At 39.0% G+C, this 22988-nt stretch overlaps 1 protein-coding gene across 3 annotated transcripts in view; it reads left to right on the top strand.

Annotated features, from left to right (window-relative positions):
• The window catches only part of ZDHHC2 (zDHHC palmitoyltransferase 2), a 73129-nt gene extending 50532 nt beyond the window's left edge, over positions 1 to 22597 (top strand). For all 3 annotated transcript variants that reach the window (XM_073341929.2, XM_073341930.2, XM_073341931.2), the window contains 7 exons: positions 1460 to 1580; positions 6620 to 6752; positions 8708 to 8834; positions 9046 to 9138; positions 13352 to 13461; positions 14014 to 14100; positions 17995 to 22597. In XM_073341929.2, coding sequence (XP_073198030.1) covers positions 1460 to 1580; positions 6620 to 6752; positions 8708 to 8834; positions 9046 to 9138; positions 13352 to 13461; positions 14014 to 14063 — 634 coding nt within the window. In that variant the 3' untranslated portion in view covers positions 14064 to 14100; positions 17995 to 22597. The remainder of the gene's footprint in view (positions 1 to 1459; positions 1581 to 6619; positions 6753 to 8707; positions 8835 to 9045; positions 9139 to 13351; positions 13462 to 14013; positions 14101 to 17994) is intronic.
• Positions 22598 to 22988: the final 391 nt, after the last annotated feature.

Here is a 22988-nt window from a genome sequence, read left to right as displayed (position 1 = left end):
TGAAACATACTGATGCACATGAGAATTTACACCCAAGCCTGGTGCACACTAACCCACTGTGTAGACAAGCTCTTTGAATTATTTCTTTGTAGCTTGCCACTTTAGAGTTCCGCCTTAAGTTTCTCTATCATACAACCTATGTTATACTCCATTTATTTAGCTTATTTCCCATTTACACATTAATATAGTTCCTGTATCTTTAACTGATTAGATAACAGACTTGGAAGGTTTTAATGTCTACTTGGGGAAACAGTAATAAACAAAACCCACATATGCACACTTAATGGAAGGTTGGAGAACTCGGGTGTCTCTGAATTCTATTCTGTGGCCTACTGCAGTGCCTGTTTGCCTAAAATCAAACTGTCCTTTGCATTCCTTATTAGTAGTAAACTTCATTTAGCATTTGACCAAATAGTTATCCAGACCCAAACTCAAACCTGGCCCACGTTCCCTATAAGATGCAGCCAGCCTTCACCAATGATGGTTTAGGTCAGGAACATTTCAGGAAATGTGCTGCAGCAGAATCCTCCTTTGCTTCTTTGGAGACTACAGAAATGGTTATCTTTTGCATTGTAAAGAGAAGGTTTTTTTTCTTTGTGTTGATCTGTTTTAAAAGACAGTCTTTGTTTATTAATTGAGTCATTTCAAGTTTCAGCACCTCATAAGCTTGATTTATTTGTCGCTTTGAATTAAATATTCTTTCAGGCTTAAGAGCTTTTCATTTTGTCTCTTTGTTTGAGGTTAGGATTCTTTATTTAATCCTTTCTTTCAATATGTTAAGGATTGTGATTCCAAAATTCTGACCCTTTTAAGCAATTTTAGTCTTGTTCAAAATACGTGCAACTATAGTTACAAGATTGTAAATGTAGTGTCCCTTCATTCCAGTTGGTAATGGCTTGATATGGTTTCCAGTGTACCCATCTCAATAATGTGATTATCTTTTATTAGTTAGTTTTAAATGTTTAAGAAATATTATAATAGTAAAACATCATATTGGAGATTGCCATAGTTAAGGCTTGGAAGTTTCTGTACAAAATCCTGATATTCATCCATATATTAATTTGTCAAAAATATTCCTTTCAAATTAGGCCCTTTCTATGCCTGATTTCAGCCTGAGGATTTTTGTTGAAATTGAGAGAGCGTGGGGAGGACTTGTGGAAGTTCTTTAAAATACTACTTTGGAGTCCAAAAGCAAACAGCTGCTTGTCTCGTCCATCACTATTAAATACTTTTTTTTTAAAGTAATGTCTTAATGAAAAATTTCATAGACAGTTTATGGTACTAGAGAGATATACAGGAAGCTACTATTTTTGTTTACAGATTTATGTTAAAATTATTTTACAGTAAATGAGAACATTAAAAATTAGACTAAAGCAATTAAAGAAAGATTATTAAAATGTATTTGTTTTCATTCAGTTTTTCATGTACTTATTTTTTTTTTTTTTTTTTTTGTTGCCAGGGTGAACAACTGCGTTGGATTCTCCAATTACAAATTTTTCCTTCTTTTCTTGGCTTATTCTCTACTGTACTGCATTTTCATTGCTGCAACAGATTTACAGTATTTTATCAAATTCTGGACAGTAAGTACTTATCTTTAACCCATATTCTTATTTGAAAAGTGTGGTTCTGTAAATGTAAAAGCTCTCAGATCTGTATGTTCAGAGCTATATATTTAGCAAGTGTATACATATATCTCTTTTTGAGTTGTAAAATATCAATATTTATAGTCACATTAACTCATTTGTTTAGTTTTTAATTTGTAGTCTGTGTTCATATAAAGCATGAACTTTCCTTCCACAGGCTACAGTCTTCTCTTAAAAACTGAAAGTTTTCCTGAGTGGTGGTGATATGCCAAACGTTGTGATGTGGAAGAAAGTGAAATGAATAGATTTTAGTTTCTGTGTGTCTTTACACTTCTAAGATGGTGACAATAAAATTGTTCAATGTATGAAAAGCAGAAAAGAGAGACTATGGAAAAGAGGCTATAAGAAATATATAACTCTGTAACGTTTGGTCACTAAGTTACAAATTTAAGCTGGCCTCAGCAGTTGACCCTGATTTTGTGTTCATATATGTGCTGTATCATAAGCACAAACAAAGGGCATGTCAACACAGCAACTAAACACCTGTGGCTGGCCAGGGCCAGCCAACTCGGGCTTGCAGGACTCCGGCTGCGGGGCTGTTTCATTGCAGTGTAGACTTCTGGACTTGGGCTGGAACCCAACCTCTGGGACCTTCCCACCTCGCAGGGTCCTGGAGCCTGGGCTCCAGCCCAAGCCAAGATGTCTACACAGCAATGAAACAGGCCCGCAGCATGAGCCCTGTGAGTCTGAGTAGATGGGCATTGGCCAGCCACGGTTGTCTAGTTCCTGTGTAAACATACCCTAAGAGTCCTCAGCTGCAAAACTGAATATGCTTTTGGATGTCAGGTAGTTTGACTTGCTTCCGAACAGGTTGGTGGGTATATGTTGTTCAGTGGTAACAGAACACCTCTAGTATATTTCAAGTATAAGACCCGTCATCCCATCAGCTGTGCGCACATAACTTTCATTTAAGTTCATGGGACATACAAATCAACATGTTTTAATGGTTACCAATCAATGAGAATCAACCCCACATTAGGAAGGTAACTAAAGTAATGCAAAACAAGATTAAACTCAAGGTTTCTGGCTTGTTGATTTTAATCATAATTAAAATTGGTGAAATAAATCACTTTGATTTAAATCAGTCCACTAGGCATGCATATGAAAATGTCCTGCTTACTGTCATCTGAATGTACAGCAAAGAATATGCTCTTAGATTTGTAACAGTGCTGTTTTCTTTGTGATCTATAGATCAGTCATTCTGACAGGGTTAGTTTCACAAGTTGGTTATTTTAAATATAAAAGGCTCTACTCTAAAAGCCACTTCAGTGTGTAATTGAGATTCAGATGAGTTTAAAGGACTTCTGTTAATATTTACAGTAACTCCTCACTTAACGTCCTCCCGGTAACGTTGTTACGTTGCTCTATTAGAGAACATGCTCGTTTAAAGTTGCACAGTGTTCCCTTATAAATGTTGTTTGGCTGCCTGCTTTGTCCTCTCCTTGCAGGATTCTCTGAAAGAGCAGCCCGTCCTTGTGGGGGCTTGGAACTAGGGTGGGCCGACAGCCCCCCTATCACCTCCCCTCCACCCCAGGGCAGCACCTTCCACCCACCAGCAGCTGATCAGCGCCTCCCTCCTCATGCCTCCTGCCCACTGCAATCCACTGTTTTGCGGCATTCAGGAGGCTGAGGGGGGCAGGAGGAACGAGGATGCGGCGTGCTGGGGGGAGGGACTGGAGCGGGGGCAGGAAGAGGCAGGGCAGGAGTGGGGCCTTGGGGAGAAAGAGTGGAGTGGGGGCGGGCCTGGGGCAGAGCCGGGGGTTGAGCACCGTCCTGCAAAGTCGGCGTCTGCGCTTGTACCTGAGTCACAACGGAGAAAGCTGCCGCTGCTCAAGGTGCTTCCTAGCCTAACATGGCACCTTCAGCCTCCTTGCCCATCTCACTGTCTGCAGTAGGCTGCGTCTGTGTGGGGTAAGGCGGGGCACCTCCCAACTACTATATGTTTGTAATCACATTCCACATGCACGCTACCCCCCAGTGATTCACCATCGCTTTATGGCCCAGCCGCTGCCCTCCTCCCTGCTCGGGAATAGAGCACTACACCAAGCGCTTGTGGAGGCTTCGCCCGAGGCCACCAGCTGCCTCCAGAGCAGCTGCGGGGGTGCACAGTGGGAGCCCCACCTTGATATCTTGTGCCTGAATACACAACGTCCATTTGCTCACCGCCCCTTCGTGGGAGTGGGGTAAGAACCCAGGGGGCAACAGCCCACCCAAAGCAAGCTCAGAGCATTCTAGCATCTGCTTCGCTCTAGCAAGTGTGGAGAAGTGGTGTATGGATGCACAGAACCTGGCCCTGATCTCATGAAAGTCTGCGAAATCCACGGGAGCTTTGCCATACGCTTCAGTGCCAGCTGCATCTCTCTGCCCCCGCATGCACACAGCAGGGAGGGGCGCAGCCCTGCAGCATATGTTATTTTCCTCCTCTTACAACAGTGATAACTACATTGGCTGCAGTGCTGCCCCAGTGTTGACTGCCTATGTAGACTACCTATGGGAGGTACACAGGGCCGGTTTGTCCAGGGCACCCTGGAAGACGGGCCTTTGGTCCTCCAGCAGGGCTCCTGTGAAAGTAAGAACCTGCAGGTGTAACTGATTCCATAACTAGTTCTAGCCTAAACCCACAGGGCTTTCAGTAAGGGAGCATGGAGAATGACATGGGTTTTCCAAATCCTTTCTCTTTCAGTAGTTGGTTGATGCTGCATGACCCCAATCACTCCAGGCTGAAGGGAGTGAAGAGTAGCACGTGCATGTGCTGTCCAGAGGAGTATCATGCAGCATCATGAGTCAAAAACATCCAGCAAAGTGATAGTGGAGTGCCTAGCAGTAGGAAAACCATTAGTTAGGGTACTAAATTAGACATTTTAAGGTCTTTTGATGCAGGTGAGCGTGCGGTTGGCATTGCTCTAGGTCTTACTCCGACCACTGAGAACAATTCGGAGTAATGCCGACAAGATCAGGGATAGTGCTCGGTGTGTAATACCACGTAGTGCTACTACAATAAGTCGATCAAGAAATTGTTTGCCAGAAAACATGGAGCGTCTTCTCTCAATGTGGATAGAGGGGCAAAACCAATGGAACATACCTCTAAATTTGTTACTGATACAAGCTAAGGCAAAAAGTTTGTATGACCATTTGAAGAGAGACCAAGGTAAAGGATCACAGACAGAGACGTTCACGGCAAGTCGGGGATGGTGTGATCGGTTCAAGAGGCGCTTCCACCTGCATAACATCAAGATGTCGGGTGAGGTGGCTAGTGCCAATACTGCAGCAGCTAAAAAATTCCCAGAATATCTCAAGAAAATAATTGAGGAAGGCAGCAATTCCCCTAAACAAGTCTTCAGTGTCGATGAAACGGGCCTCTACTGAAAGAGGATGCCTGAGCGGACTTACATTCCAAGAGGAGAAGACAGCGCCCGGATTTAAAGCAACTAAAGGCCAGCTAACCTTGCTTCTAGGAGTTAATGCTGCTGGAGACATGAAGATGAAACCGCTGACAGTGTACCAATCTGAAAAACCGTGAGCTCTCAAGGGATTTTCAAAGGAACACCTTCTGGTCATTTGGAGATCCAATAAGAAGGCATGGATAACTGGAGCTATTTTTTCAGAATGGCTGACTCTCCATGCTGTCCCTGCATGGAAGGAATACTGTGCCAAGGAAAATCTTGATTTCAAGATTTTATTGCTTATTGATAATGCACTGGCTCATCCAATCAACCTAGACGACCTGTGTGAAAACTTCCACATTGTCTTTCTGACACCTAATATCACATCACTCATCCAACCCATGGACCAAGGATCCATGGCTGCATTTAAGGCATTTTACTTATGCTGTACTTTCAACCAGCTCATCAGAGGCACTGATGGGGAAGGCAAACCTACAATTCGGCAATTTTGGCATGACTACAACATCCTCAAGTGCATCAATACCATTGGTGAGTCTTGGGCTGAAGTTACTCAGGCATGCATAAATGGTGTGGGGGGGGAAGTTGTGGCCTGAATGTGTCAGTGACTTAAAAGGATTTTAAAATGTTGTCCCTGCTATGAAGAAAGATATCCTCGGCTTGGCCAAGAAAATGGGTTTTGATGAGCTGGAAGAAGTCGATGTTACACAACTTCTGCAATCACACGAAGAAGAGCTAACCAATGAAGATCTGATGCAACTAGAGGTGATGAGAGCAAAGAAAGAAGAGGGCCAAGAAGTAAAAGAAGAACCAACGCATTGGAATTTGACTGCCAGACGTCTTTTTGAAGCTTTCCAAATGATTGAAGCTGGCTTGAAAATCCTCAGTGATGACGATCCTGACAGGGAATGCAGCTCCAAAGTGATTAGGGCAGTTGGTCACGTAATGATTTGCTATAAAGAAGTTTACCAAGGGGAAGAAAAAGAAAGCAAAACAACAATCTCTAGATGTGTTTTTTTGAGTTGGGAAAGTTCTGCAAGAGGAGCAGCCAGATGATCCATTCTCTTCCACCTTCTGACTCCACCACCTCAACCAAGCTTCACAGTCATCATTGCTGTGTACAGTATTAAATTGTTTGTTTAAAATTGTTTAAAACTTATACTGTATATGTATATAATGCCTTTGTCTGGCGAAAAAAACTTCCTTGGAACCTAACCACCCCCCCCCATTTACATTAATTCTTATGGGGAAATTGGATTTGCTTATCATTTTGCTTAAAGTTGCATTCTTCAGGAACATAACTACAGCATTAAGTGAGGAGTTGCTGTATATTCTCTCTTAAAAAGGCCAAATTCTGCTCTAATTCATGCCCCTTGAAAGAACATGGGGGGTGGAATGTGGCCCTTTCTCTCTAAAGGGACTATATTACTTTCCTGAGAGATGCGGTTGCACAGGGGTCTGTGAGTTAGTGCAGAGCTTGACCCAGAATCTTGGTTGAGTGGATATTATTAATATGGCTAAAGGAGTCGTTATTTTTCCTGCCTTAACATTTTGGTTTTCTTTCCTTCTTTATAGAATGGCCTTCCTGATACTCAAGCCAAGTTCCATATCATGTTTTTATTCTTTGCTGCAGCCATGTTTTCAGTCAGTTTATCCTCTCTTTTTGGTTATCATTGTTGGCTAGTCAGCAAGAATAAATCTACATTAGGTAAGTAATGTCATAGTGTACCTTGCTATCAATGAGTATTATTACCTTTGTGATTATTCCAGTTATATCAAGCTGTTGATATCACGTAATGAATCACACAGAAAAGGTGGATTTTAAAGGACTCTTTGCTTTCTTAGTAATAAATGAGTGCAGAGATACTCAGGATGATGGTACCACAGTGTAAAGCCCTAACTATATTAAAAGTATAATCAGTTACAGCGTGGTTAAAACTGGTAGCCTGGATGAGGCCTAACTGTGTCTCCATTACCTGGTAACAGATTTGGCCACGTCCATGTCTGGCGACATCCATAACTGCATCAGGGTCCCTGACTCCATAATAGTTGTAGGATACATGGGTCCTAAAAGATGTGTCTATGCTACATCTACACTACGAGCTAGGAGTGTGGTTCCTCTGCTTGTGTACATATACTTGCACTAGCTCTCATCATTGCTTGTAGTGTAGGCATAGCCTATGTGTTTCTCACCTTCACTCTCTGTTGTTAGTTCGTTGTTTCAGTCAGTGATATGATAGCAACAAGTTTCTAGATCTCTAAACACTCTTTCTCTTGATGCACGCTCAGTTTGAGGCAGGGGAGTGGAAGAATTAGGTCTGGGGGGTTTTCTCCTGCTAATGCAGATATTAACAGTTGTAGGGGAGTCTGTGCATGCTTCAAGCCCATTCCTTCGAGTGTTTCTCTTTCACAGTATCCCAAAAAATCTAACGTCCGTTTAGAAATTAGTAACAAGTGCAGGAAAGTGACTCAAATTCAAATTGGTAATAATGAGAGAAGAAATATGAGTCAGATTATTTAAAAGCCATTAATAAAATAAGTAGAATACTTATTTTTAATACCATAAACTGCACCCATGAAGATTTGTGAGTTCATAAACAATCATATGCTATTTTAGTGCAAGGGAACTGACATATAAAGCTACAAAAATTTAAATCTCTGGAGTGTCCCAGGTGGGTCTTGTGTACTGGCAGTAAACTTTATACAAGGAAATGATTAGCTTATTCCATAAGGCCAATAAGGGAAAGACCAAGCTATAGGAGTTACATGGTGGAAGGAGAACTCCTGTGAATGTGCTCTCTGGATCGGACACACTGGAGCTCCTTGTGCTAGACTTAACTGTCTCTTCTCTTCCTATTGTCGGTGCAGTAATTTCCCTACAGAACCCTAAAAGGGTAGAATGAAGATCTCAGGCCCTTATAAAAAGTCTGAGGAGTAAAAGGAGACTTCTCACATCCATCCTGGTGTGTGAGGGAAACCCGAATGTCAAAGTGGGTGGCTCCTTTCCTTTTTCTCCCTTTGTAGTTGTTTGATTTGAGAATGGGTTGAAAAGTTTCCTCAGTGAGGCCTCTCTTTTACCTTGCTGGACTCTGCTATGGGGCAGTTACATGCGGAAACCTCTTTACACCACACAACTCCCTGGCTCACTGAATCTGTCAGACAAGGGAAAACTCCTGCCTCCTCCCCAGCAGTAGGGCGGCTTCTCTAGATGTCAAGTATCAGAAGGGTAGCCGTGTTAGTCTGGATCTGTAAAAGCGGCCAAGAGTCCTCTGGCACCTTATAGACTAACAGACGTATTGGAGCATAAGCTTTCGTGGGTGAATATCCACTTCGTCGAATGCATGTAATGAAGTGGGTTTTCACCCATGAAAGCTTATGCTCCAGTATGTCTGTTAGTCTATAAGGTGCCACAGGACTCTTGGCCACTTCTCTAGATATGGCAATTGGGAACTAATACCAGTGTCTTCATCTTTCAAAAGGAAGTAGTTTTTGGAGGCTGCACAATACCTGAACTGGCATTATGCAACCCCCACCAAAAGGAAATATTGCATAGCTGAAAGCCAATAAGCCTGTTGTTACCAGCATAATTATCTAAATAATCAGTGGGTGTTAATTAAAAATGTATTTAGGCAGGAAATATGACAAACCTATTTCATTTTCTAGAGGCATTCAGAGCACCTATATTTCGTCATGGAACAGACAAGAATGGTTTTAGTTTGGGCTTCAGCAAAAATCTAAGACAGGTGTTTGGTGATGAGAAGAAATACTGGCTGCTCCCTGTATTTACAAGGTATGCTTGGAAGAAAAATACGGTCTTTTAATACATGAGATATGGATATCAGAAAGTAGTCAGCAACACTTTTTTTTTTTTTTTTTACACGAAATCATGTGAAATAAAGCAGGTGCTTTGAAATTAGGAATTGTAAAATAAATATTTGAAGTATTGTTTTATTTTGCTTGTATAAGTGCTACACTGATTCTAAACTTCTTTTTCTCTGTAGTCTAGGAGATGGTTGCTCCTTCCCAACTTGTCTTGTTAACCAAGATCCTGAACAAGTTTCCACACCTGTTGGACTTAATTCAACAACCAAAAAGTATGTCTGTTTATGTCTGCCTTAAGTTTGTCATTTACCTGTCATACTGTGGATTTCTCCACTTTTCATTTGCTTATTATTTTTAGGCAGCTGTCACTAATGCAGTCATATATATGTGCATTTTAAAAGTATCCTACTAAGAAACAGAATTTAAGGCATCTATGTAAAGTTCTTTTAATTCAGCTGATTTCTCAGTTTCATACCTTCATCATTTTAAACCTGGCAAAGCAATCTCCCTAACATGCCATATGAATAATACTGCTGAATGTGGGAGCAATACATTCTATTTTCTTTTTATCAGCTGTGTTGCTTGTTTCAGTTTAGCTGTTTCCCAACCCCTGAATTTTGACAGTCTATCTAGCCACAACAAATCGTACTTTGCATAGCTACTAAAACAGGTAATTGGTGAGCCTGATTGAGATATTCCCAAATTAAGTTCCAAGTTTTTCAGTATAGGAGCTGTTTCTTTTTGTATTATGTGCTGCATCTTGCAAAGGGGGCCCCAATCTTCAGTGGTGCTTTTGGGACAATGTGCAATACAAACGATAACATTCCAAAAAATATCAGTGTGTTTGACTTCTGTATTACCCTTAGCCTTTACCAGTGTGGGATTCCACAATGGTCAGTCTCCGTGTCAGATTCATTCATATTTAGATGCCACTATCAATCCTAGTGATAGTACGTTTCACAGCTGCAGTCGTTTCAAAACCGGTATAAATGGAGGTCTATGCCTCTTAACCTAGGTAGGTATGGCTACATAATAGTAGCTCATATCTAACATTGTGTGGCACAATTTTTAGCAATTTCTTGTGGAACTGAAAGTGTGCCTGATACTTTTTGTTAATGTTGGCAGAGATCAGTAGAAGGTGAACAAGCTACATTCAGTCAGTAATTCTAACATAAATGATCCATCCAAATCGAATTGTATTTCTTTACCAATACACCATTATCGTCTTACAACCTGACCTACTATTTTGTTACACGACATGAAATGTTGTCTAGCTCTTCAACTTCGGAAAAATGGAAAAAACTTTCCTAAATATGTAGCAATAATATATATAATCACTATTAATGTTGTTTTACTAATTGCTGTAGCACTCCTGGCCATGGCTATTAGACACTTTAATTACAAGATTCAATCACAAAGCAATAACAGAAGAGATTATAAAGATTAGAAATTTGTTTAGAAACCAAGTATATCTGAATTTGGCTCATCATCTTTATTAATTACTTTGCCTAAAAATGGGAGGCTTGAGAGAGCTTGATATTTGGTGAGACTGTTAATGTTCAAACATGAGTTCTTGAGCAGGGGCTTGCCCACAGCTTGTTTAAGTGTGTCTGGCAGCTTGGCTTTCCAAACGCTAATTTTAGTCGGTATAAGTCCTGTCTGTTCACTGACTTCAGTAAGGATACAGAATCATTGAAATGTAGGGCTGGAAGAGACTTTGAGAGGTCATCTAGTCCATCCTCCCCACACTGAGACAGGACCAAGTATATCTAGAGAGTCCCTGATAGGTGTTGTCTAACTTGGTCACAGAAACCTCCAGTGATGGGGATTCCACAGCCTCCTTTGGAAGCCTGTGCCAGTATTTAATTACCCTTATAATTAGAAAGTTTTTCGTAATATATACTCTCTCCCCAGAATATTAGCCTTTTTTGAACTTCATCACATTGTTGACTTATACTCAATTTGTGATCAGCTATTACTGTCAGATCCTTTTCAGTGGTACTATTCCCCCTCTTCTAGTTGTGCATTTGATTTTTCTTCCTAAGTTTAGTACTTTGCACTTGTCTTTATTGAATTTCATCTTATTTCAGACTAATTCTCCAATTTGTCACAGTAATCTGGTCATCTAAAGTGCTTGTAAGCCCTCCGAGCACGATGTCATCCGCAGATTTTATAAACATACTCTCCACTCTGTTATCCAAGTAATTAATGAAAATATCGAATAGTACCAGACCTAAGGCAGACCCCATTAGATACATCCTTCCAGTTTGACAGTGAACCATTGATAGGTACTCTTTGACTATGTTTTTTCAACCAGTTGTGCAGCCCCCTTAGAGTAACTTCATCTTATCATATTTCCCTCGTTTGCTTATGAAAATGTCAGGTGTGACTGTGTCAAAGGCCTTACTATAATCAAGATAGATCATAACTACTACTTTCCCCCCATCCACTAGGCCAATAACCCTGTCAAAGAAGACGGTTGGGTGGGTTTTGGTATGATTTGTTCATGACAAATCCATGTTGGCTATTACTTATCACCTGATTATCCTCTACAAATTGAGTGTTTAATAATACGTTCCAGTATCTTTCCAGAAATTGAAATTATGCTGACTGGTATATAATTTGCCAAGACCCTCTTTTTAAAGATAGATACTATGTTTGGCCTTCTCTAGTCCTCTGGGACCTCACTTTTCCTCCATGAGTTCTCTAAGATAATCGCTAGTGGTTCTGAGATTGCTTTAGCTAGTTCCTTAAGTAACATAAGTGAATTTTGTCGGGCCTTGCCAATTTGAATACCTTTAAGCTATCTAAATATCCTTGTTCTTTCCCTGTTCTGGCTTGTGTTCCTTCCCTCTTGTTCTTAATACTAATTATATTTAAGCAGCTGGTAACAATTAACCTTGTCAGTGAAGACTGAAGCAAAATAGGCATTAAACACATCAGTAATCTTGGTGTTGCCTGTTGTTAGCTCTCCTTCCCCGTCAAGTAGTTGATCTACATTTTCCTTTGTCTCTCTCTTGCTCCTAACGTATGTATAAAACCTCTTTGTGTTGGCTTTTATGTCCCTTGCGAGGTGTACCTCATTTTGTGCCTTCTCTTACATGCTTGTGCTGTCCTTTTGTACTCCTCTTTAACAATTTGTCTATGCTTCCACTTTTTCTAGGATTCTTTTTTGATTTTTCAGGTCATTAAAGAGCTCCTGGTAGAGCCGTATTGGTTTCTTGCTATTGTTCCTTCTCTCCTTTCCACTGAGAGAGTTTACTGCTGTGTCTTTAATATCGCCTGAACTCATGTTTCCATTAGATTTTCTTCCCCTGGAACCTTACATACTACCAGTTCTCTGAGTTTGCTAAAGTCTGCTTGATTGAAATCCATGTCCTTATTTTGCTGCTCTCACTCTTTCCTTCCCTTAGATTCATGAAATTTATCATTTCACAATCAAGTTGCCTTTCACCTTCAGGTTCACAGCCAATTCCTCTCTTTGTCCAAATCAAATCTAAAACTGATGCTACCCGGTCACCTTCTGAAACAGGAAGTTGTCCCCAGTGCATTCTAAGAACTTATTTGGACATTTTCTGTTCTGCTGTATTACTTTTTCAACAGATGACTGGGTAGTTAAAGTCCCCCATTTTTACCAGGTGTTGTGTTTTGGGTTGTTCTAGAAATGCCTCATCCGTCACCGTCTCCTAATGTGGTGGTCTTTCGTAGACCCCCACCACGATATTGCCCCGGTTTTTCCCCCTTTTATCTTCACCAAGTGCTGCTCGAGCTAGCACGTCAAAACAGCAGTGTGGCCACAGCAGGTTGGGTGGCAGCTCTGGCTAGCTCCCCAACTGTGGTCCCGCCTTAGCCCCTGGATCCGTATTTGGCACTAGCCCAAGTTGCTGCCTGTGCCGTCATGGTCCCACTGCTACTTTTGGGACTAGTTCAAGCAGAGCTAGCTTGCGTACACATACCCAAGTTGGGAATTACACCTCCCAGTGAGTGTGTAGACATACTCTGTGAGGTCGGGGGATTGAGGACATAGAAATGCTAGGAGCACGTGTGCTGTTAGATTGGGGCTGCTGGTATATGGAGCATCGGTTAGGTTTAGCTGAAGCTGACGTGTGGCATTTTTTTCAGCTATAAATGAAATGTGATCGTTCTTTTGAACTCACTATCTTTAGGTGGGTTTGGAGTTAGTAAAAACATGTTAACCAGTCCCTAACAAATACCAAAGAGCAAAGTTAAAATGTAAGTTAAATGTTTCTCTGTTCTGTTTTAAACCATTACATTTTAGACTGCACCCTGTCTCTGTGACAGAACTAAAATTTAGCGTGTATTAGAGTGAAGGTTTTTATTAGAATCAAAGATTCAGCAAAAAATGACCAAGGTAAGATTTTCTAAGACCTTTACATGAGCAGTTGTTTAAAGTGTGTAATGGTATTGGTATTAACTAAAAGTTAATCTTTTTACTTTTTTTATTTTCTTTTAATTACATATTAGCGAGAATCACATTTTTCCTCCAAAGACATTACGAGATTCCCAGAGCCACCTTCTTACTGATACTCAGTCTTGGACGGAAAGTAGTGCAAATACTGAAAAGGGCAAAGTTGGTAAGAGATTAATTTGTTACACCCATTGAATTTTAATGTAAATTCTTGTTGGAAAGATGTAATCTGAAAATTGCCAAAGACTTCTCTTTGTGAGACAAAATTAATTTGATGTAGCTATAAGGTGGGAAACAATTCCTGTTGTTACAAAGTGTAATATTTAGGGTGCATGTTTGTAAAATGTCCCTTGCACGTTTTAAGCCCTCTTATACTTCTAACTATGAATGAGCCTGATGATGAAAGATATTGAATACCTGCAGCTCTCACAAAGGATAATACTAATTGCAGATGTTCACTGGCTCGCAAGATAAATCCAAATATTTTTTAGTCAGAGAGGTAATCATTATATCTAATCGTTTGTTCCAAACTGTGATGGCACCTTCATGACTATTGCAACTAGTGGATGTTGTATAATTATACATGTTTAAGTATTTACACAAAATAGACCATGAAACAAAACTAGAAGAAGATTGGCAACCAAATATAAAGCTGTTTTGATTAATATCTTTTAAAAATAATATACAATACTTTATTTACAACATTATTTTTTTCCAGTCCCCAAAGGTATGAGCAATCCTGGACTAACTGTGGAAAATGAAACCTAGTCACTGTTAATGGAAGCATCTAAATGTTCAAGGAAAGGTAGGCTAGTATTTTCTATGTTTTATTTACCACTCTGCTATTAAACGCCTTCCGAGGTGCTTCTGCCCAATAGAAAAGTTATTAAAAATATGCTTGGTAGTTTTGCTTCTATTCTCACTTTGTCAGCATTTTTGCTTTTTCCAATTTAATTTTGTTCCTACCTCAGACATTGAAACAATTTCTCCTGTTTATCCTAAAACACACATTTCTTGATTGAACAATACTTTTTCTAAATAATTAACTTAATCTTTACATGTCTACATCTAAAGAGTGCTGTAAGTATTATTGCCATTATCTAGTAGGAAGACAGAGACATGGACGTTGTGACTTAGCCAAGGCCTTAGAGCAACTCAGTGCCAAAGCTAGGATTCAGATTAAAGAATTTGTGACTCTCATCCCTGAACTCAATACACTAGATCAGTGCTACTGAGTGATAGTATTTTGAATCAAGAGAAGTAGGCAAAGACCTATAAGGTAATTTAAGTGGTACAACTTGGAATAAATTAACTTGTAGTTTTGTTCTTTCATGCCAAAAAGAAACAGAGCCAATTCCCATTAATCATTAGAAATAATGGAGAGTGCAGACGTCTATATCGTATTGATAATGATGATGATAAATAGATATGTCTATTTTATGGAACTGCCAAATTGATGATTCCTGGGAACAAGTCGATGAAATCTTAATCTGCAAAGAAATATAAGCAAAGGGATTTGATGACGATCTGGGAATTGGTAGTGATATATCAGACTCTTCGTTGGGTTGGTCGTAATTGAAAGCTTTTACCTTCTGAAGGCTGCTCAGTGACTTCTGTTTATTAAGTTATTTATTTTTATTTATTTAGATTTAAAATTATAAAAAGATGCCTGTGAAGGGTTCGATCACAGAGACCCCCTTGGGGGTCTACCTCTGAGCCAGTTTTCTTTGATGGCTTGGGACTCCAGAACCCTGACTTGTTGAGCCAGATATGCTAGCCTGGTGCAACACACACCCAGGGTCTGAATCACGCCCCCAAAGCTGCAGACTTAACTGAAAACAGCTCTGCAAGTACTCCTCTCTCCAGCACCCAGCTCCCAATGGGATTCAAAGCCCCAAATAAATCTGTTTTACTCCATATAAAGCTTATACAGGGTAAACTCATAAATTGTCTGTCCTCTATAACACTGATAGAAAGAGATGCACAGCTGTTTGCTCCCCCAGATATTAATCACTTACCCTGGGTTAATTAATAAACAAAAGTGATTTTATTAAGTATAAAAAGTAGGATTTAAGTGGTTCCAAGTAATAACCGAGAGAACAAAGTAAGTCACCAAGCAAAATAAAGCAAAAACATGCAAGTCTAAGCTTAATACATTAAGAAACTGATACAGGTAATATCTCACCCTCAGATGTTTTAATAAGCTTCTTTCACAGACTAGACTTCTTCCTAGTCTGAGCCTAATCCCTTTCCCTGGTACACTACTTGTGAGTTTCTGCTCAGGTAGTAACTCGAGGATTTCTCATGACTGGCAGCCCCCTTTTATCGCTTTGGCACAAGGCGGGAATCTTTTGTCTCTCTGGGTCCCCACCCCTCCTTCTAAATGGAAAAGCACTAGGTTTAAGATGGATTCTAGTTCAGGTGACATGATCAGATGTCACTGGAAGACCTCCTTCTTCATTACCTAGTAGCTGAAAGACACTACATAGGAAGGCTTGCAGGTAAACAAACCCATTCACAGTTCGTTGAATCTGAAGCACCCTTAATGGCTTCCACTTAACATGTTTACATCAGTAACACAAGTTTGTATCTTATTCTCCTAACTCCAGACATAGAACTAATACATGCAAACAAATAGGATGAACGCACTCGGTAGATCATAAGCTTTGTAATGATACCTTACAAGAGACCTTTTGCATAAAGCATATGCCAGTTACATCATATTCACACTTACAAACATATTTCCATAAAACATATGGAGTGCAACATCACAATGCCTACCCAAGGCTCTGGGCACTATAACACGTTCACTAACTATCCAACATGATGAAATCACAGCAGCACTGAAATAATTATTCCAAGAGAAACTCAGACACCTACAGGTTTCAGAGTAACAGCCGTGTTAGTCTGTATTCGCAAAAAGAAAAGGAGGACTTGTGGCACCAAGTACTCCTTTTCTTCAGACACCTACAGAAATGCATTTCCACCCCTTGTCATTATAGGAAGCATACCCTCAGCCCTCTCTAGAACCCTGTCAAAAAGTTGTTGAGGGATACATTCTTCAAATGACATGCAAGCGCCCTGTTTAACCCAGTCTTATCTTAGCAAAACGATAGCTGCCACAGAAAAATAGCTGCCTTGCTCACCTCGGTTAGTTATGCATGTCGTTGTTTGCCTGGGACCATTTACAGGCTGACGTTATTTAGCAAGGCAGCCTAGGAAACCTGGAGACACTATTTTAAAATTAAAATGACTTCTCAGATCACCTGTAGAATAACCACTAATGTGACAAATCACTAGTCATAATCGGAGTTCCTGGTATTTTTATAATACCTTATGAAACGTAGTTTTTAACTTGGCAGCTTTCAAGATTCTCATGGAAATTGTTTGACTATTCTCTCATCCACCCACTCAAATGCAAAATCCCAAAATTCATGGATATTTTCCATTAAAATAAAGGAATCCATTGCTTTAATGGCTGCAGTCACAAAAAATGGAGTATAACAATGGCCATGGCAATTAGCAATACACATGCTCATATATTAAGCTTTCAAAGCTCCTATTATAAAATTAAAATTAGGAAGAAGAAATATATTTTTGAGTGAATAATGCATAATGAATAATTTGGAAAAACTTAACTTCTTTCCTGTTTGCATCTTATCTGTGAATAGCATATAGATTTTTTTTTTGTTTATATATTATTTGCCTTGTTCCAATGAATATCTATTAATAATTATTAGACTATACATTGTTTGTAAGCAGTCTGAAAGTATTCAAAATTTGAACTGTTAGTTTTGATTGGACATAGAGCCTACATTCTATCGTTTCTGTCCCTAATTTGATGAATAACTTGGAATCAGATTTCTGGTCTGAATACTTGTATGTCTTGCTTTTTGTGACTATTTGCTTAAAAATCACAATGCCTGTGAGGGAGGGTTTTTTTTTTTTGTTTTGTTTTTTTTTAAACAAGTAAACTTACTCATGCAAGTATTCATGGAAAGCTAACAGAAAAGAATCTGAACACAGCTGGTGTAAATTCAGTATTTTATTCAACTCTTTCTGAAAACTTTTTCAAGGTATTTTCCCAGGACAAATATTTCTGTTGTTTCTTAATAAACACAACTTCAGTTATGTAAGTTCTTTCATGTATGTCATATAAACTTTTCTGAGTTGGATTGTGCCTCTGAAAGTTCATAGAGAAATAGTGAAAAATTACATTCACTCGGTTATATTGATAGTAACAAAGAATGAATTTCTCTCTCCAGAGCACCATTATACTGGCAGCACAATGCCACATTCCTGACACTGTGCTACCAGCTTCTTTGCACCACTGTTAGGGATAGGAGTTCATACTACATGGTCATTCACTGTGTGTCTACTGAGATTGACAAAAATGGTTCATTTTAGTACCACTTGTAACCGTTGTTTTTATGAGGCACATACCCGTAGGAACAGAACTTAGATTACCCATCTATTGCACACAGTAGTTGGCGATAGAATACCCACATGATGATCACAACTTTTGGTCACTACCAGCCTAAGATGGATTGATTTGAAGGCAACTCTATTATCAATCCAGTCTTTATATGTTCCATTATATGTTGTTTTTTTCCTGTAAAATATATAACAAATGTCATTAAATTGCTAAATGTGCCTTTGTTTCTAAAATGTTGTTGGGGTTTTATGCTTTCTGTTCCAGTTGAAGGTAAAGCTGCTGATGAAAGGAAGATACAATCTTCCAAAAATCAGCCCCCATCAGCCAGCTGTTCCTGTCTGCTCCTGTGTGGATATGCTCAGAAGAAATTGACAGCTGATTAGCTGTTGCCATGTCATTGCTTGAAACATAAGACATACTGATATTTTTGAACTGTATAAAGAATGTTTCAACATACACAAATTACTGTTAAAATGCTAAAGGACATTTCTGAGTATTATGAAAGGAGAAAGGGAGAATCCTTTCGTTAGGATTAGCGGGACAAAATTTACAATTGTGCAATTCTAGGGCTAGTTTTTACTTTGGTATTCTGATAGCACAAGAAAACAAACTCCTTATATATAGCCCGTCTATGCTTTTACATCAGTTTTGAATCTTGATATTACTTATGAATTTCAATGGCCATAAGTAGGTTATCTAAAAAAAAAAGAATTATACATTTTGTACTGCTGGCTTTATCCTTGGAAAAGCATTATTAGCATTGATTTTTGGTAATTGGGTGGCTTACTGATTGGTCAGGTACCATATTTTGATTTCAGATTCTGACTGAGTCAGCTAATTTATGATTTAAAATCAACCTACATGAATTAGGTTGGATCATCTTAGACTTGATTGCAGATAATATCCCCTCTTCCCTTATACAGATATGACTGCTGAACTGTAAACACTTGATAGCTGAAATAACCTCTCACCTAACTGGATTGTGTGCTTACAGTTCAGGTTAATCTTCATTCTTAGTAGAATAGTAAGAAGAGGCCCATATTTAAGATTGACTGTGTGTGTAAATGGAGGTGTTTAGATCAGGGCTTTCAGTTACAGCTGCACAGGATGATTTCTATGAAATTGGGATTAGTGTGATACAGCTTCTTGGTTTGGGCCAGTATCTCTTTAGAAAAACAAAATGTATGGACTTAATGTTACTTAGAAACATTTGGACCAAAAAATGCTTAATCTAAATTGTGGACTTTGAGAAGTACATGGCCCAAGAACATTAATATGCTTCTCATAGCTTGGTAGTCATTAGACTAATTATTGAACATAAGCTCATTCCTTTCTCAGTTGTATTTAAAATGTTGCAACTTAATGATGTACTTACAAAGAGACTTTCATGGTCATAACAATATGTAGTATTTGCTCTATTACAGGGACACTGGACATCTGATCACTCACATCAAAAACCCAAACTTATTTCCCATAGAAAACCTTTTACAGTGAAAGTAGGAAGGAGATATGTACATATTCAATCAGATGTTGGATTTCAAAGGATCAGAGTTTACCAGCCAGATTTAAAAAAAGAAGAAAGTGTATTGCTAGTTTCTGAAACCAAGGAAGTTTCAGCGACACAAACCTTACTCTGTCTTGTGCCTTTATATGCACTACACTTACGGTATTACAAAATGTTTACATAAAATGCAAAGTATGTTAATTGCAAAACCATTTTAAAAATAATTAACTTTTTCTAGTGGGCTAGCTAGAAAAATTAAAATAGGGATCTTTAAAATTGCACTTAAGACTATGGGATCAGGGCACAGTTGAGAAGTAGATAGGGAATTCAGCTCTCAAAACTCAGTTGATGATCAGATTGGGTCACAGGATTACATAAAACAGAAAGATAAAGTACAGGATATAAAACTGATAGATTATTCTTTCTGTATTTGTAATAGCAGGAAGGTAAATCTTTAAGAAACAAGAAATGTTCAGAACACAGAGGAACTGGAGTGAATTACTGTTAATAGGATTTTTTTTGTTTCCGGTAAATCATTATTATTATTATTATTACCTCTTTTACAACCATGTAATTCTAGATCATTGGTTCATAATTGTTCTCCTGAGATGGTTTTAACCATTATCACTTTTAGATGAGAATTTTGATCTGACATGGACCAATGTCTCTGTGGAAAAATGTTCAGTAGGTAGGGTTTTAATGTTTTTTTTTATTATTATGAATGAGCTTTTTCCTTAAATTTTACTCATCTGAAGACATCTCTTACGGATTCCATTACCAGAAGTGCCAGAATATGATCTATAGATGTGGAACATTTTTAAACTAGCCTTTGAGGGTAACACTGTTTACATGATACATGTAAACATTTTGCTGCCAGAATTTCCTCAGTGTTACTCTGTCAGGAGTTTACTTTGTATCAGTGTTTATTTAAAAGTTGGTAACTGTCAACATGATTATAGAGATGGGGTGGAGAAAGAACTAAATACTTTATTCTTCATGCTTTCATAATCTGTATATTTGTTTGTAAGTAATTATTCAGCTGCAGTATTGTCTGTCAATCACGAGTGTGCATTAAAAATATATACATATGACATGTCCAACTTCTTAAAAATTAGCTTTAATGTAACTTGCCTAATATTCTATGTAACAGTAAATACGATTTAATATACAGTATCTTTGCAGTAAAATTCATGCCAGAAGGGGATCCCTCTAAATCTGGATCTCCTTCCTCCTCTGATCTATAAGAAGAGTGATCTGTGCAGGGGAAGGAAGAAGAATGTGGGCAGCTCTTCGGTGGGTTGGGAACAGGGAATGCCCTTCAGCCCTTCTCCAGAAAGAAGGGTTAAAAAGTAATACAGCCTCAGAGGGGTTCCTAGAGCAGCAGTGACCAGCTGTAGTCTGGAGCAGCTCTCTCACTCCAGGGAGGAAGGGGTAGAGGTGGTTGTGTGTGATCACTAAGGCCTGTTTTGTGTGCGGAGGCAAATCCCCACATGCAAATGATTTGAGAAGGGATCATTGTGGAGTTCCCACCACCACCTGCTGCAGATTCTATGGTAGGTCAAAGCTGTCTGGGCCCTCATTAAATTATTATTCCTGACTTGTGTTTGATGAGGACTCTGAAAGCTTTCTATATGAGGGAACATAGCTTCTTTTCAAAGCCTTGTGGTTCAGCCATTGTGGTATTACAATGCAAATATGAGGGTTTTTTTGTTTTTCGGGGGGGAGAACAAACCTAGAGCAAGACTGTAACTATAGGAATTGTCAGATTACGTTGATTCTTTTGGTCAGCATAAATTTGTTGGGCACTTGACTGTACTCGAACATGTGTAAAACTCGTATTTTTTTTTTAAATGTAAGAACACAGTGTTTTATATTTATTGTAACAGCAACTGCTTGTTGCCGATTTTCTGTTAATTATGGTCCTGATCCTGGGATGCACAGACATACCCCACAGACACTAACTTCAGTGGGATTCTGGATGGGCCTGAGTCCCCCCATTTCATCCAGGCACTATAATAAGTCAGAATGAATTGCCCCCCAGGTGTGTAGATAATTTGTATGAATTAAAATTACTGGACACTCACATCTATTTAACAATTCATTACAACAGACTACACATCTGCTGGTGCATAGGTCCACATGGATTCTGAACCCCACTTACGTAACTGAAATATTTTGTAATCTAGAAATCTTTTTCCAGAGAGAGAGGGAATTTATATTTTTATAAAGAAAATTGCAAACTTAAAGGTTGAGCTCCACCCATTTAATCACTTTGTAATTGTAGACCAGGTGCAGCTAGGTTGTTTTTAACGCCTGTGGAGATCATAACTACAATGAAAGTGGTCTAATACTGTCAGTTTTTCAAGTAAAAAAACAAATACCAATGTTAGTGCATCACTTGAGTATTAGGTGTTAAACAATGAAAACTAGTCATGTCTACTATAAATACACCAGTAGATTTTTCACGTTTGTCTTTTTGCAGTTTGTCCAGACAAAAATCAAATGCTGAAGGCGAGAGTGAATGAAGAGCATGGTATATTTCTATCAGGACCTGTTTTAGTGCATGGCCCTATTTAATGCAGCACAATATTTTGAATGATTGTTGTCTTGAACACCTTATGGAGTAAAAGACAGCACTATCATGCTCTCCCTTCCTAATAGTCAATGGATAAAATAAATAAAAGGCTACAAAAAGATATTAATCTCAATCCCCAGTGAGGGTATTAAACTAGTCCCACTAGTTTAGGAGGAAGCTTCTGTAGGACAACTAACGACTTGGGAACAAGCCATCCCATTGCATAAACTGTAAATGGTGTTAGGCAGCCAAATACAGAATTTTGTCAGATAGTAGGAGTGAAAGCTACTGCAGCTCCCACTGGAAAAGTAGTAGCTGAGGATCCAGGTTACAGGAATACTGTGTATGAAATAAATGATCAACTGCATCACAGAAGGGGAGACTGAATTGTTGAGAGGAAGAAACAATGAACCCACCTCTGCTCTGATACATAATGTTGCCATTGATTTTATATAGCTAGTCTACAGCTGTAACTGAGATCTGACTTTAGCCCACTCTCTCTCTCTTGTTCAGTTATGAGCCCAGTGTGGTGTTTTGCATGCAACACACCTAACTAGGTACTAAATGGATTGAGGATGACTGTTGCTGCTTTAGATTATCATCTCTAGGAAGCATTTATAATATACAGGGCAATTTCACAGGTGGGGTGGGGGGAAATATTTTGTTACACACTGATGCTCTCCCCTTCAAGATTGTACTAAGAACAAGAAGCAAGTTTGAGAACACGAAGGTGCACATTAGGTATGCCTTTAGCTTACTAGGACAGCATTTTTCCCTCTGGACTTTTCCCACACTTTACCACAAGTAGCAAAACACTCTACAAGCTGAGCTGTCAGAAAAATCAGCTTCCAAGAGAGCTCTCTCAAAACAATTTGGATATTTTCTCTTAGTGACCATTGTTCCAGAACAACTGAGTATGCATTGCTGAGAAGTGATAGTGTATATACCTAGTGATGTTGCACAAATCCTGGAGGAGCTTGTTGCTTTTGTTTGTATTCTGTAAACAGTATTACGTATTTTTGTATCATGTTAACTTGCTGCTGGAAAAAAATTAAACTCATTTTGCTTATGCAAGAGATCAACCATTTGTTTTTAGAAGTAGTATGAAAACATCAGCATTCGAAGTGTTGAACCTGCCTGATCTTATAACTTATAAGCGGCTTACACTGTCATGAGAGC

This window comes from Lepidochelys kempii, chromosome 4, assembly GCF_965140285.1.
Source record: "Lepidochelys kempii isolate rLepKem1 chromosome 4, rLepKem1.hap1, whole genome shotgun sequence".
Taxonomy (NCBI): Eukaryota; Metazoa; Chordata; order Testudines; family Cheloniidae; genus Lepidochelys; species Lepidochelys kempii.
This window is presented reverse-complemented; position numbering and strand designations above follow the sequence as displayed.